We start from the raw sequence: 16,226 nt of genomic DNA, 5'->3' as shown, positions 1-16,226 counted from the left end.
AAATTGGAAATCGTCTCGTCTGATATTTTTATGTAGTATTTAAATATAATTATGTAGTGTATTAAAGCATAAAACAAGTAGATAAGCAATAAAAAAATAATTTTGTGAATAAATACACCCTGCGCGCCGTGCCTTACAACGCCCTTTACACAATGTTACATTAAAAATCAAACGCTTTTAAAGCACATCTATTATCCTTATTAAAAGTGACGTTTGTTTTATCATTAAAGGGCTTTCTTAGAATCATCATAAGTGAGAGGAGCAGAAAAGGTGTTGACTGGGGTTTTGGGCGTCATATGGACGTGAATAAGGGCAGGTCCAGTTCAATCTCTCTGTGAGTCAAACCCTGAATTAAACACACAGCAGTCAGACGGAGCAGATAGTTGGAGCTTTACGAATTGGACCTCACCTGTCTCTGGAGGAGAGGCAAACGGCAAAATGATGCCCGAACCTTTAAAATCGGCTCTTTCGATGGGATATGTGGAGGACACGTCGCTCGCGCTTCCGTCCGATCGCGAGCTGAGATCCGCGCAACAGAGAGTCCTGGACCAGGTCCACACGATCAAGAGGAGCAAGTCCAAATACAGCAGCAAGAGTGTGTCCGGGCTCGCCTCACCCACCAGTGAGTACATTACTGAACTACATTTAATGCAAACTTTTTTTGCATTAAAAAAGTCCAACTTTTTTTTTTAAATGTAGGCTATAGTTTAAATTGATAGTTTGGTTATTTAGTTAAAGAGTCCATGTAGAAACAGAACAAAGACACATTTTGGTAGCACTTTATTTTACAGTCTTGTTCACCATGCACATATTTTGTATTAGGCTACAATAATAACTGGATAATAACTAGTGCTAACCTGAAAGGGATAGTTCACCCAAAAAAGAAAATTCTGTCATCATTTACTCACTTGTGTGAGTTTCTTTCTTCTGTTGATCTCAAAACAAGATATTTTAAATAATGCTTTTAAATCGATAGCCACCGACTTCCATTGTAGAAAAAAAAATACTTTCCTTTTTTTGTGATCTATCCCTTTAATAACCCATGTAGTTTCCTTGTATTAACCATGTACTTTCTTAGGTAATTACACTGCATCTACATGTAAGTGCACATACTGTAAAATAAAATGCAACCCACATTTTATTCTAACTGCAGTATTAGTGTAGAGTAAAAGTGAAATGATTCGACATTATTTGGATTTGCTCACATCTGCAATCCTAAACCTTTCTTTTACTTACAATGGTTAACTTGATTGTCAATTTTTCTTTCAGTAAATGTTTATACTGTATATTCAGCTGTAAATTATACCGTATGTGGATTTATATTTTTTTATATATATAGTTTATAGTGTATATCTTTGCTCTATGTCTTTGCTCAATAAGACATTCAAGGCACTTTCCTTGGTGGAAAAATGTTTGGTAACATGGTATTACCATATTTTTTTCTATCACATTTTTGTCTGATATTTTATGCCACGTTTTACAGGAACGGTCACAAAAAAGTGACATGATAGCAGCATGGTATATTCTTTGAAGAAAGGAATGTTTTTGTTTTAGATTGGGTGCCAGAGTAATGTTTCCATCACTAAAACTTCTAAAGTAATATTTCCGGGGGGTTTTCAAGAGAGCAAAGTAAAATAAGCCCTATTTTGAGTGTTTTCTAAAGCTTTTTTCCCACCATAAATAGCCTTTAGCTAAACAGCTCCTCAGAATTTGTTTACGGGTAGTAAATTTGCATACTGGAGTTTAAAATCTGTTCTCTTGATTTTTGTCCCTGGCCTGGAGATCATTACGTAAACTAAATCAAATTGTCTATTGATTTCTATTATAAACTCTATATATCTATTTATATGTTCGATAGACAATCCAATACTGTACAACTGAAAATGTGCATGATTTTCTTTCTTCTTCTTTTTTCTTCTTTTTTTAAATCACTTTAATTGTAATCCAATTTGTTTCATTCGGGCATATTAAATAAATTCTTGAAAATAAAAAAAATAATTTAGAAACAGTGAAGACTGTGATCTCTCATGTTGATATAGAGAATAATATGGAACGCTCTGTAAAATATGTACCTTACTATAACACATTAGTTATAGGTTAATACTGCAAATATTCAAAACGTCCCTCAATGCATGTTTTATTTCTGACAAGAATTATAGCAACTTATTGACCTAAAACCAGTTTCTTCAATTGCAGGCCCTGAAGGTGACAGTGTGTTTTACGACTTCAAGTTTTCTCCTGGCGCGTCTCTCAACGGTCCCTCGTTCAGCAGAGGAGGAACCATGACCAATGGGGTAAAATCATCTTGTGTATTGATAAATCATTTCATTGTTCTATATGCATCCTTAATACACGTGTTCGCTTATATATCTTTATATTTTATTAATGCAGAACTTCCGGTGTGAGTAAATTGTTTGAATTTTCCCACAGTTGGGTGTGTAAAACACATCTTTTATTCACTAATTTGAACGCTTCTCTTTTGAGTCATCTATGCAAGATAACAATAGATAATTGTGGAATTCCAAACAGTCCTCAGCTTGTAATTAATACCCTGGTTATTTTCCTGCTATATTTACAAAATAACATGACATGAGAACGGAAAAAACAATCCATCAATGCGTCTAAATCCAATAATTCATTGTCTACTTGCATTAAAAACTTTAGATTTGCTACTGACACTAACCTAGTTCACTTTTTTCTTGTTAGAGTTATGCCAGTACAAAAAAAAAATTGTGAAAAAGCTAAATGAAACCACTCCTCTCCTTCCCTTTTCTGACTCATCCCAGTGTTGTTTCCAAACAGCCTGGTTTCTAGGCATTCGGACAACTTTTCTTTACATTTTGGGTGTATCCACAGGAATCTTAGTACTTTCAGTGTTTTAAATGTCTTGTTTGGCTTTAATGGAGCGTGTAATGCAGCCGTGTTGTGTAGCCTCATTTTTTATGTTGTTTTTACTTGCATAAAACCTTGTTTTGACATCCTGCTAAAGTTGTCACCTTTATTTTCTATAGCGCTTTAAACTATACAGATTGTTTCAGGAAAGCAGGAAAGTAATGATCAATGATCACTGATGCAAACAGAGTTCAGTTCAGCTGGAAAGCATCTCTAAAAAGACAATAGTGTCAGTGTTCAGCTGAAGTCAGTTCAGTGTTGACTCAGTTTGGTTCATTAACCGTTTAGTTCATCATCAGTTATGAAATGAGTTCAATCCAGCTCTGGAGAAATCAGCGATGTCATCATCTAGCTAGGTTCAATTCTCATCTGATACTGTCAGTGCAGTCAAATTAAAATTATTGCTGGATATTATGTGAACTATAAGCAAGCCAAAGGTGACACTGGCAAAAGATGTAAAACAGTGTTGTGGTTTGAATTCTGCATGAACACACTCCTGTACAAATTAATCAGTTATTTTCTCGTAAACGGCACACTGTTGCTTCATAGAAGTAGAAATACTTTGGTTGCATTTTAATCCATGGACGTGCCCATAGTAACACTTTCAGCCAACACTCTTGTTCAGCCAAAACTGTGGCATGGATTCATTTAAAGGGATAGTTCACTCAAAAATGAAAATCCTGTCATCATTTACTCACTCTGAACCAAACCCGTATGAATTTCTTTCTCCTGCTGAACACAAAAGAAGATACTTTGAATAATGCGGTAACCAAACAGTTGATGGGCCCTGTTAATTTCCATAGTATTTTAGGTCAGTGGACATTCTTCAAAATATCGTATTTTATGTTCAGCAGAAGAGAGAAACTCATACAGCTTCGGAACAACTTGAGGGCGAGTAAATGATGACAGAATTTTCATTTTTGGTTGAACTATTCCTTAAAAATATTGATTACAGAATTGTTTTTAGTGTATACTTATAAAATTAGTACTAAAGTAGTATACATTTTAGCATGCAGTCTGATCACACTAGTTAAATGCTCTATTTTGCATTTAATCATAAATTAAAATGTGCATTTTTGCACATAATTTCTTTGCATTAATTTGTTTGCATTTCAATTTTTAACTATAAATATTATCAGAATTGTCTTTAAAATGTATAGTAAAGTATACTTGTACAATTTGATAGCACTAGTTAAAATGCTCTATTTTGCATTTAATTAAATATTAAAATATTTTTTTGAATGTAATTTTTCTTAGCATGATTTTTTTTAATGTATTATTTATGCTTTATCGTTTTGCAATTCATTTTTTTTTTTGCATTTTTTGTTTGTTTTTGCATTTAAATGCTTAATGAGAAATTATGATATCACCTTGACAATGTGAGTGAAGAACTGACTTTAAAACCATTGTTTCCATGTCCAGAATATGCAAAGGCAAAACTATGTGCAAAAGTCCACCCACTCCCGCAGCTCCAGCGGTCAACGGATGACCAGTAACGCCAGCAGGATAGATCGGTCCTCGTTCTCGCCGACCGGCACCCTCCCAGGCCAGTCACGGGCCAATAACCAGCTGTTAAGCTATAAAGCCACTCGCAGCGCCCCGGATCTGGGCTTCCAAACCACAGTGAACGGTGGAGGAGGAGGAGGAGCTACTCAACGCAGTCAAACCGCCAAACAGACCTTTCGGATGCAGAAGACCTTCAGTCAGCCTAACCAGGCTTTCGGGAACGGCACTGTCGGCAGAATGACCAACAGCAATCAGATCGGCTCCTTTCAGGCCGTCAGCAGACGCCCGTCTTCCCTGCAGTCCAACGGGGAGTCCAGGACCTCTATGATCAGGAGTGGACAAGCCAAGGATATTTCTGGGTGAGTTTTGCAGTGTTTTGGTTATGATGTGTTGATTTATGACTGGTCTCACACACTCACTCGTGTTGGCAGGATGAATGCAGAGAAGCTTCTGGTCGATTTGACGATGCGAGATGCGGTTGAATATCTGTTCAGCCCGGATGAGAACTACCAGCTGTGTGGAGCCGCTTACATCCAGCACAGCACCTTCACCAACGACAAGGCCAAGCAAGAGGTCTCGGCCACAAACCACCATGCTTTTACCATGCTTTTAAAAGTGTACCCGGGCTCAGGGTTTTTAAATAATGTGTTTTTAGTACAATTAACATGGTATTACCATAGCGTTTCTTTAAATATGTTAGAGTACCTTGAATTAAATACCATACTGAATGACATCATGTTTTCATAGTATATTTTGATGATAATACCTTAATAAAATATCTGTGAATTGACAAAAAAGTGCCATGCTATTATGAAAACACCAAAAGGTACCAAAGAATTACCATGTTTTTTAGACATGCACCATGTAAATGTGTTTTTTGGACATTTACCATGGTATTAACATTATATTACTTTACATACATTAGAGTACCGTCTACCATGTCAGTACTATAGTATTTTAATTATATACCATAGTACTGAATGGATAAATGACCAAAGTACCTTCTGATAGGATAATGGTAGTACCATGTCAATACCATAGTATTTAATATTATAACTATTTGTACTGACTGAATGTACCATCTTATTACTGTCAGATGGTATTGCCATATTTTTATGATAATACCATGGTAAACTTCTTTGTAAGTGTAGTACTATAGTTATATCATGTTATATGGACAGGTACCGTGGTATTCTTTGAAATACTGTACAGCATACATATTTTACATCAAAGTATAATATTACCACGGTTTATACTGTAATTAGTGTTATTTTAGTATTATTAATATACTATTGTAGAGTTTATTAATAATTTGAATTAGCCTTTATTTTCATTATTTAGTTTGTTTTAGTTTAAATAATTATATTTTATTTTATTTCAGCTTTATTTGAAGGACTGAAAATACTTTTTAATAGTTCTACTTTTAGGCTCAGCTTTAGTTAAATTGTGTGACAACACTGCATCTGATACCATCACTGTACAATGGTATCACCACCACCACCACCACAGTGCCCTTTAGCAGTGGTTTGACGGTCTGGCTTATGGTTTCACAGGTGCTGACCCTGAAGGGCATTCTTCCGCTGGTCAACCTGTTGAACAGTCCCAGTCCTCAGCTCCAGGAGACGGTGGCCGCTGCCCTGCGAAACCTGGTCTTCAAAAACCAGCCTAATAAAGATGAAGTGCAGCGCAGTGGAGGAATCACACAGGCTGTGCAGTTACTCAGCGATGCCAACTCAGAGACACAAAAACACCTCACAGGTGACTCAGCGTGCCTGTCAGTGTCATGGTCATATCTCTCACACACACACACACACACACACACACACACACACACACACACACACACACACACACACACACACACACACACACACACACACACACACACACACACGTTTGTTTCACTATATTAGTGAGGACCAGTAAAAGGGTTATCAGAATATTTCACTAGGTAAGTGAGGACATTTTTTGGCCCTCAATGTACAGCCAAACCTGTATACACACACACTCACTCAAGCACACACACACACACGCACTCAAGCACACACAAACACAAACACAAAGCACACACACGCGTAGAATATGTCAACATAGCCATTTAAAGCACTTAGCAGAATAGTAGACAAGATTATGTTCACTCTCTACCTAAAATATTCAAATGATTATAGTTTTAATTTTAATTTAATTTTGTCTGAGGGTTTTTATCAGTTTTAATGGCATGTGTAGTTTATATTCAGCTTTTGTTTGCAAAACTAATTTAATGAAAATTCAGCTTTGACATCACAGGAATAAATAACATTTTAAAATATTTTACGATAGAAAAGCCTTGGTGAGCACAATAGACTTATTTTGAATACATTAAACAATCTTGGTTAATTCATGAATATAGGATTGTTTGTTATCAATTCATGTTTGTTCAGAAGACTAATGTTATCTTCTACGATTCGAAAAGCTAAAAATGCATTAGTAAATGCAGAAATCACCTATACTAAAGCCTAGATTACTAGTAAAGAGTTACTAATAATTAATGAATCTTTTTAAATTTTTTGCATTTATTGTTATTTTTTGTTTCTTACTGTTTCTTTCGCTGTGTTTATTTTATGATTCTTTTTTTTATTATATTAAGCACTTTGAATTGCCCATTGTATGAAATAAGATTGGATTGTGTTCTTCTCAAACTGATCTCTGTGTTTTTTTTCTAGGTCTCCTGTGGAACCTGTCCTCCGCTGATAACCTGAAGCCCGAACTGCTCCGCACGGCTCTGCCCGTGCTCACTGAGAAGGTCATCGAGCCGTTTTCAGCCAGCACAGACGACAATGCCAACACAAGCCTGGCACCAGAGGTCTTCGCCAATGCCACGGCATGCCTACGGTAACATCACACGCACTGGATTCTGTTCTGACTGCTGTATGTGCTGTAAACAAGGGAAACGTCAGGACTGGCTCCACTCATAATAGCACTATTGTTGTTAGAGCCAGTACCTGACGCTCCTTATTGCTCATGTTATATTTTCACCAGTAAGCTGTTCAAATATTTTATCTGGGTTTATATTAGCCTTGGCACACCCACAGACCACCTACTGTTTGAACAAAACTGTAAATCAATTTCTGGATTTGGCAAGTGGCTTTATTGAACTTTTGACTGCACGTCTTTTATTGTCAGTCCATCATGAGCGGAAACGTTAAAACTAAGAGCGCTTTTGAGGATGATCATTTTGTCCTGTTGCTGATATTAAGGCGAGACACTACAGGCAAAAATTTTTTTTTCATGGATTTTCATTTTGCTTCCATAACATGTCTACTCTCAGAATAGTGGAAAGAAAACATCTAAAATACACATTTTATTCCTAAAAACATGGTAAAAAAAAAAAAAAATTCTGGCTGTTGACAGTATTGTTTGATTTATGAAGTGATAAAAATAATCCAAAAACCTTTAACTCTGATACAGTATGTCATCAAAATGAAACTTAACTTCATCCAATGTTCACCTTTCTCTTCTGAAAATGTATGCAAATGAGTTCATATTTAATTACATAATGACTCCTTTGAATATTTAAGCATATGTAATACAAAAAATGTGTCTTAATGTACTGTGATTAATCAACTGATGAAGTATGCTGTTATCTATTAGTTCAAGTATTTACTATATTAACCTGTGGTAATTCTCATTTTTGAACTGTTTTCTTCAAGGCACTAATTAAACTAGACACATAGTCAAATACTCTTGGTGACTTTTAGGCCATCAGAAATTCTGTATAACCACAGTATAACCTTAAACAGCACATAAACCAAAACAGACTGCTATTGGTCGCTTCACATGTCAATACGTCCCCTTTTGTGTGAGTGGGCGGGTCTAGGCCAGAATGCATTGCGGTGTGTATCAGCTGTGCATCAGCTGTGCAATATTGACATACCGAGTATTTGCATTGCATGATGAGTGTGCCATAAAAGTGGCAGTGAAGTTATCGGAAGTGTAGCTACAATATTGGCTCAGATTATCAAAATAGCGTATAAACATTTTTAATTCAGTTCCGACCTTAGATTGTTTGTTGCTTTTGTGAAGTCCAGTGCTAAAAACATAATGTGACTGTTTCTCTGTTTGTCGACAGCAACCTAAGCTCCTCCAAACTGGCAAACCGACAAGCCATGCGCAACTGCAAAGGTCTCATCGACTCACTCATGCGCTACACGGAGAACTGCATTAATGCAGGAACGCCAGATAGCCAGGTAAATCTTTCATTTCTATGAGCTACTGAACGGAAACAGGTCATGGAAAACCTGCAAATATCAGGAAATTGTGTTTTACAGGCCTTGCAAAGTCATGGAAATCACAAGCCTGAATTGTGAGCAAATTGATCAATTAATTGCTCAAACTTCAGCTTTCTGTTTATTAGAGTTATTCATTTAGAGTCAGTCTGAATCTAAATATCTTTTGCAACATGTGATTAAAATTGGAAAAGTCATTGGTCAAAAAGTGTGAGATCATTTCTCTGTAATAGTGCAGTAAAGAGTTTTAAGACGGCATGAGATGTCAAGTTGTTTTCCTAGTCTCGGTGGGGAATGTTGGTGTGGCATTGATGATTTTTTTACTTAAAACTTTATTATGTTGTGGTACCGAAACGTTAAAACTCCCTGAGGGAAAGCATGTACAAACACAAGGTGTTTCCAACAGCCAAACTCTATTGTTGTGGCTTAAAAAAACACTTCATTACTCACATCTTTAATTGACGACCAGATTTGATCAGAACCTCGCAAGCATGTTTCAACATCTGCTTTCTGTTTCAGTGGATTTATAAATAATAAGTGCTTGTCAATTTTCAAAAACACGCATTGTCAAGTTCACTTCATTCTCCCAGCTAAACAAATTTGCATATACTTAAAAATCTTGATGCACATTTAACAACTATGCAATGGCATGTCAGCTACGTAGAATTTATGTAAATATCTATTTAAATAAATAGTTATTTATTTATGAATACATTTGGCATAAATTTAAATTATATTATTAGCATAACAATGAGTTAAATGTTAAATTGAATTCAATTTAAGAAAATAACAGTATTTGCTTTTATTGTGTTTATTTTAGCTGCTCACCTAACCCTGCTAGATAGTTACTTAATATGAGGCCACAAAGCTTGCATGCATAACAATTATGCAATAAAATTGTTAAGAAAAACCAAGAAAAATAGTTTATGGATTTTAAGTGTCACATGAATTGAGTGTATAGTATACAAATGAAAGCGTGTCGGTGTCGCACTGCAGGGCACAGCTATGTCATAGTGAACCATCCCTTTATTTGTTTTTAATTATGAAAATGATGCTATAATAGTCTTTATTGTGTTCTTGTGTTGCACCCAGTCTTTGGAGAACTGCGTGTGTATTCTGCACAACCTCACCTTCCAGCTGGAGGCCGAGATGCCGTCTCTCTTCACTAGAATAACCGCGCTGGCAAGCCAGGCTCGCAATCGCTCCAGTGCTTCAGACGCCGGTCCGATCGGCTGCTTCAGCTCCCAGAGCCAGAAACTGCAGCAGGAGGTTCGTAACTTCACACCAAGCTTACTTATGACCCTGGTACTGTCATACAGTGCCTAGCATAAGTGAACACACCCATGCTAACAACCCAGTTGACTGAAAAGAGGAATAAAAAATCATCTTTTGGAAATTGATCTTAATGCCTTAATTTAAAAAATGAGGAAAAATCCAATCTTTAAGGACACCAATTTTCTTTGTGAATGAATAATGTATCGTAAATAAATAAATGTTCTTCCTTAAAATACAGGGTGCATAAGTCAGGACAGCCCTATGTTAAATTCCCATAGAGGCAGGCAGATTTTTATTTTTAAATGCCAGTTATTTCATGGATCCGGGATACTATGCATCCTGATAAAGTTCCCTTGGCCTTTGGAATTAAAATATCCCACATCATCACATTTCCTTCACCATATCTAGAGATCGGCATGGGGCACTTTCCATAAGATCATCTCTCAATGCAAATCAAACCAGCTATTAGCCTAACTGAAATAACACCATGCCAATCTCTAGGTATGGTGAAGGGAATGTGATGATGTGGGATATTTTAATTCCATGCTATGGTAAATGTGCAAAAAGTCTGGCATTAGGGATGTTAGTTTTTATTAAGTGGCTTTGTGTTGTTGTGTTGCAGAGTGTTTTTGACTATCCTGTGATGGAGGATAACAATCCTAAAGGCGCCAACTGGCTCTTCCACTCTAAAGCCCTGCAGATGTACCTCAGTCTGTTGAGCTCCAGTGAAAGAGACGCCACACTCGAGGCCTGCTGTGGAGCACTTCAGAACCTCACGGCCAATGAAGGCATAGTAAGACTATGACCAATCTGTCTGCTTTACTGTGCACCTGTACATCAGTTGGATTCAGAGAATATTTTGATTGTATTTGATGTATTGAAATAGTACATTTAATGTTAAACAGTATTAAATTACATTTAATTTATTTTTTTGCATGTTGATGTTCATGAATTAAACTCAAACAATATCAATTATTTTATTTTATTGCGTTATATTTAATATAAATATTAATTATATTATTTTTTTAAATTATTTTAAATGTAAAAATATTATTTTAATAATTATTAGTTAAAAATAACTTAAAAAAAATAATAACTTCATTTATTTTATTTAATTTAAAAGATTTTGCATGCTGTTGTCCATGACTCTTTATTTTATTGTATTATGATAATTTTTATAATTAAATAATATTTAAAATATTAAGCATAATTTTTTTTTTTTTTTATGTAGACTAAATCAGTTTTCCCCATGTCTGATTTTGTAGGTATCAAATGTGTTTAGTCACACAATTGTTCAGAAGCTTAACGGTCTCAAGTACATCAACGCATTGTTGAAGTCGTCCAATCCCGGGTTACAGAGCAGCGCAGTCTCTCTCCTCGGGAATCTGACCAGATCTACACGTACAAACAAAACCATGGGTGAGTTAACGTGCCATCATTCATCATTCATAGAAGACAGCTTAACATTGTGATGATATTGTTTTAAAGAGTTGCATCATGGTTTTAGGTCTGTGAGGTTCTATGTTTTGGTTAGTTGTTTTTGCATCACTTCTGTTCTGATTGCATTGGATTAATGTTGCAGTTTTTATGTGTTTTGTCAAATTAACTGTTTTTGTGGCATGCCTGTATGTTTCTAGTAATCAGTAAAGTAACAAATACTTCGGTTAGATATTATTATAACTTAAAGTACTGTTTGTTTTTTGATGTCAATATCTTGCATAAGGGTTTCATTGAGATTCATGAGATTGTGATAGAAATGCAAATAGCAAATTAAATAAAAATATATAATGTTAAAAAACATTTTTCTTTTTACATAAACCAAAAATTAGAACACTTACTTTATCTTATAAAACTTATTAAATTAGTCCTTACCAAGTGATCATTTGCTATTAGTGATACCAAAATATTAAGATATAGCGTGTATATTTCTAAAAGTCTAATGCTTTGAGCTGACTCATTTTGATCATGTGTGCTGTATGTTTTTGTCTCCGTTTCTGTAGTCCGGGATTGTTTTTGACAGTTTGAGGTCAGCATGATATTTCTGTTGTTCTGATGAATGTTTTTTGTTTGTCCAGCCCGTCAGACTCTACCGCAGCTGGTTGGTTTCCTGAACTCAGGACTCACGAAAGGCGATACCTCTCCCGCACACGACAAGATCTTGACAACCGCTCTTCGCAGCACACACTCCCTGCTGAAGGCCGATCCTGAGGTCGGCAAGAGTCTGCTGAACAACAGCTTGATCAACTCCCTCAACAGTTTGAGTCTCAATACGTGAGTGCACACTTCTGTCTGTACAGTTATGCTAGTAAACAAAGTCTTGATGTATGAATTAGAAGGGGAAAAAAAACACATGGGCCAAAAGTGTGTATGTATATATATTTTTTCTATGTATTTTTGTAGCACTTTTTTTAGAATTCACATTGTTTCAAAATAACTGCAGAAAAAAGAAAAAAGAAAGGGAAAAAATGAGTTAAAAAGAAATTATAAGAATTTATAATGACATTATTATTAATGATATATGTATACATTTTTCTATGTATTCTTTTAAAAAACATATGGGCCAAAAATGTGTATGTATATATATTTTTTCTATGTATTTTTGTAGCACTTTTTTTTAGAATTCACATTGTTTCAAAATAACTGCAGAAAAAAGAAAAAAGAAAGGGAAAAAATTAGTTAAAAAGAAATTATAAGATTTTATAATGACATTATTATGAGTAATGTTTTTATCAATTTTTCTATATATTTTTTCATATATTTATATTTATTGTAATACATCAGGGGTCTGCCAAAGTCCAGCACTGCGGCAGGAGTTCTCCTTCACAGTCTGTGGTCGGAAAAGAACATTCAGAGTTTTCTTAAAAAGGTAAGACTGCAAACAGAATCCATATTTACTAATAGGGCTGTCGCGATAACCGCAATATTGCAGTACCGCGCTACTGACAGGCCAAACGCAGAGGAATGCAAGTAACCGCAGCAACCGCGAACCGCGTTTTCTTTTTTCATAAAGCCACCCTTCGTAGTTCGTACCATGTGTATTGAATGTTAAATAAGTTAATAATGATAACAAGACTGTTAATCATGGTGATTTGTACAGAGGATTCGTGGATTTGGACTTAAGCCTAAACAGACAGTGAATGTGATCGACTGAGCGCGTGCGATTACCTGCGTCTGTCTTTGAAGTCAAGTCATGTATATTCGTGAAAAGGTTGCCGTTTCCAAGGAACGCGAAATATTTGTCGTAGGCTATCATCCTTTTAACGTTTAAGGGTATTTACGATGAATGGCGTCAGCGCTGGTCAGCATTACACAGCGCGAGGAAGCCGTGGGGGGAAAGCAGCGAGTCACGCATTGAATCAATGCCATTGTCTCTATTAAGTGAAGCATTGCTTCAGCTTTGCCCAAAAGTGAAGCATTGCTGGCCACCTGAACCTTGAAAAGTGGAGCTCAAAGTTAAACAAACATCATTTAAGGAATCAGCTTTTTTGAACGTTTTCGTTGAATGAAAGGTTTAATGACTCACTCAAAGACAGTCCGTTGGCGTAACAACTGCGCGCTGAGTGACAGTCTTTCAATGCGCAGAAACGCTGTTTAGTTTCGGTTAGATTGGTTACATCGTTTTTGTGTATGCTGACCACATCATAACACGTATTTATATAGCAACAAATAAATATAAATAAATGAATGGCGGTAAAACCGCATATCAACTCAAAATTACCGCAAGGGAAATTCCTTCACCGCGACAGCCCTATTTACTAAATATCTGCTAGAAAATATTTGCTAAAATAAATAAAAGAACTTAGAATCAAAAATGGCTCTTTACAGCTGAGAACCTTTATCAAGGTTTCTCGAGCTGCTATATTGTTCTTTGGAGATGTAAACAGTTCCTAAAGCTTCATAATAGGTCCTTCAGATCAGTATTTTAGTTTGATTCATTAAATCATCTTATCGTAGACGTTTGTAATGATTTATAGATCTTAAAAAGGTTCTCCAATGGCATCAGGCTGTAAACACCTCTGTGGTAACTTAATTTTTAGGCGTGCTTATATAAGAAAAGTAATGTAACATTTTGTCAATGTAAGTTAAAGTAATTATCCAAGCACATGGAATCAGATATCTCATTCCCGAGGCTGGTTGTGGGATATTATGCGTCAGTGTGTAGTTTAGTGTCTGTGACGGGGCGGTTGAGGATTAGTGGATGGGTGTGGTACGGAAAACTAGACATGAGGTGTGTGAGAATGCTTACGGGTGTGGGTGTGTGTCTGGGTGTGTGTGTGTGTGTGTGTACAGATGACCTGAAGAATCTTACCTCACTGGTTTCATAATACTCAGATAATGTCATGCTAGCTGTAAAGTCAGTCTTTATGTAAACATATATTGGTAAATACTGGTGTTAGGTCATGTTTACTTGTATTTAAAGGGGCTATATGTAAGAATTTTCATGTATTAATTGCTTTTTTTTTATTGCCAATGTGTGAACAGCTTGTAACAAAACTTTAAAAAACAAGACCTTCCCTGACTTCTTAGGTTTTCTATTAAAACCTGTAGACTAGTTTTTAAGTGAAACGGGATGTTTTTGCCGGGTAAATCAAAAGCATGTGACGGTTAGGTACACTCCCGAGAGCCTCTCTTCCGTTCACTGACACGTGAAATTAATGCTTGTACGATGTTCAGGATCATGCAGAAAGAGCCATTCTGTACTGTAATGTCAATGTGACATGCGTAATGGCAGTAGAGTCTCAAATATACTTTATTATCAATCAATCAATCAACATTTATTTGTTGATTTTAAAACACATTTGATTGATTAAGCACATTTAAAAACGACACAAGTTGACCAAAGTGCTTTACTACATGTCTAAACTGTAATTAAACTATCACAACCGTGTCTGTTGACATGATGGTGAATTGGAGAGTTTCTGCTAACATATCCACATCCCTATGATCAGATTCTCACTGCTGTTATTTTTGTTGTGTGTTTATTTGTTATTGAGAGGAAAGCGCACAGCACTTGTACACGTGCACTCACGCAAACGCGAGCAGTTTCTGACTGCAGTTCACTTAACGGCCACAGGTGTCACTAATAACATGATCTGAATTCTACATATAGCCCCTTTAATATTGATTTGTGTTAATGTTTAGTAATATTCACAGTAAAATATCTAACCTGGCTTGTGTGTTTATCTTGCAGCAAGGCATGAATAAGAAGTCCTTTGTGAATGACATAACGTCGGCAGCTTTCAGAACTCTTCAGGTGGTTGACTGAGAGGCACTTTACAAACAAACTGCATTTTAATGCCAATTAACAACCCGAAATGTCTTATGTAGTTATTTTGTTAATTGAATGAATTATGTTGTTTATTCTGTTTTCGCCATGAAAATAGCCTTGTTGCTGATATGGCGTAAATAAAGACATATTTTCCTTTAAGTATTGCAGAAGAAATGGTAAGAATTAGCTTTAATTTTTTGGGGGGTAGTAGAGGCTTTTTGTTAAGAACAATGCATGACAAATGCAATGACAAAAACTGTTGTTTTGTCTTCATTTTGACACAAATTGTTTTCATGTCTGTAGTATTTTCATTAAGTTAGGCAGTTCTTACATTGTTAAATATTCATTGTTTGTCTTTAATATGTTCTAAAATGCAAATGATTTCGAAAGAGTGTTACAGGTTGTGCAAGTTCAAGATATCATGTCATATAATTATATTATATTTTATACATCAAAAGTTTTATATATAAATATATATCTATATCTATATATATCTCTCTCTATATATATATATATATATATGGCACTATAAATATATATCGGGGCGTCTTTGGCTCATTTTGACGTCTGTTCATCATTACAAATATTGTGGTTGTGTTAAGGGTGTGGATAAATTTGTCATGTTTTTCAGCTTACATTGACTTCAAAGTTTCAATAAAGTTTTCAACAGTACCATGTGTCTGTGTCACGCTTTACTGTTAAATATTTATAACTTTTACAGAATCACAATTTCATCCATGCAAAAAGAAAGGCAAATAGAATAGAATAGATTTAACACCGGGACATCATAAAGCATACACTGTTAGTCTAAGAAAAACTGATATATTCTAACATCTGTACTTCCTGGTAATATTTGATTAACCCTTTATGGTCGTGCTTTGCATGCCAACTTTTCAGCTTTGTCTTCAATTATATCTTTACTTTCACATTATGTATATGATTCATTAACAATAAATCAACAAAAATATCATACATTATAGCTGATAGCACATCATGGCACGTTCCATATAATTAACATT

General features: G+C 35.5%; 1 protein-coding gene across 1 annotated transcript; it reads left to right on the top strand.

Moving 5' to 3' along the window:
• The first annotated feature begins 294 nt into the window (after positions 1-294).
• On the top strand, positions 295-15,879 carry pkp1b (plakophilin 1b). The gene is made up of 13 exons (XM_077197785.1): positions 295-622; positions 2,197-2,294; positions 4,315-4,757; positions 4,830-4,971; positions 5,952-6,156; positions 7,101-7,269; positions 8,507-8,624; positions 9,756-9,932; positions 10,561-10,731; positions 11,204-11,357; positions 12,014-12,209; positions 12,720-12,804; positions 15,130-15,879. Exons 1-13 carry the CDS (start codon positions 439-441, stop codon positions 15,202-15,204), a joined length of 2,217 nt encoding a protein of 738 aa, XP_077053900.1. The 5' UTR covers positions 295-438; the 3' UTR covers positions 15,205-15,879.
• The last annotated feature ends 347 nt before the right edge of the window (positions 15,880-16,226 follow it).

Source organism: Siphateles boraxobius, unplaced genomic scaffold, assembly GCF_051911475.1.
Source record: "Siphateles boraxobius isolate OS27281-9 unplaced genomic scaffold, OSU_SipBor_1 41, whole genome shotgun sequence".
NCBI lineage: Eukaryota > Metazoa > Chordata > Actinopteri > Cypriniformes > Leuciscidae > Siphateles > Siphateles boraxobius.
Note: the sequence above shows the minus strand (reverse complement) of the source record. Positions and strands in the feature narration are given on the sequence as shown.

Coding starts and splice junctions, on each gene's coding strand:
- pkp1b (XM_077197785.1), top strand. CDS start 439: ATGATGCCCGAACCTTTAAAATCGGCTCTTTCGATGGGATATGTGGAG. Junction 7,270..8,506: donor AATGCCACGGCATGCCTACG/GTAACATCACAC, acceptor GTTTGTCGACAG/CAACCTAAGCTCCTCCAAAC. Junction 11,358..12,013: donor ACGTACAAACAAAACCATGG/GTGAGTTAACGT, acceptor TTGTTTGTCCAG/CCCGTCAGACTCTACCGCAG.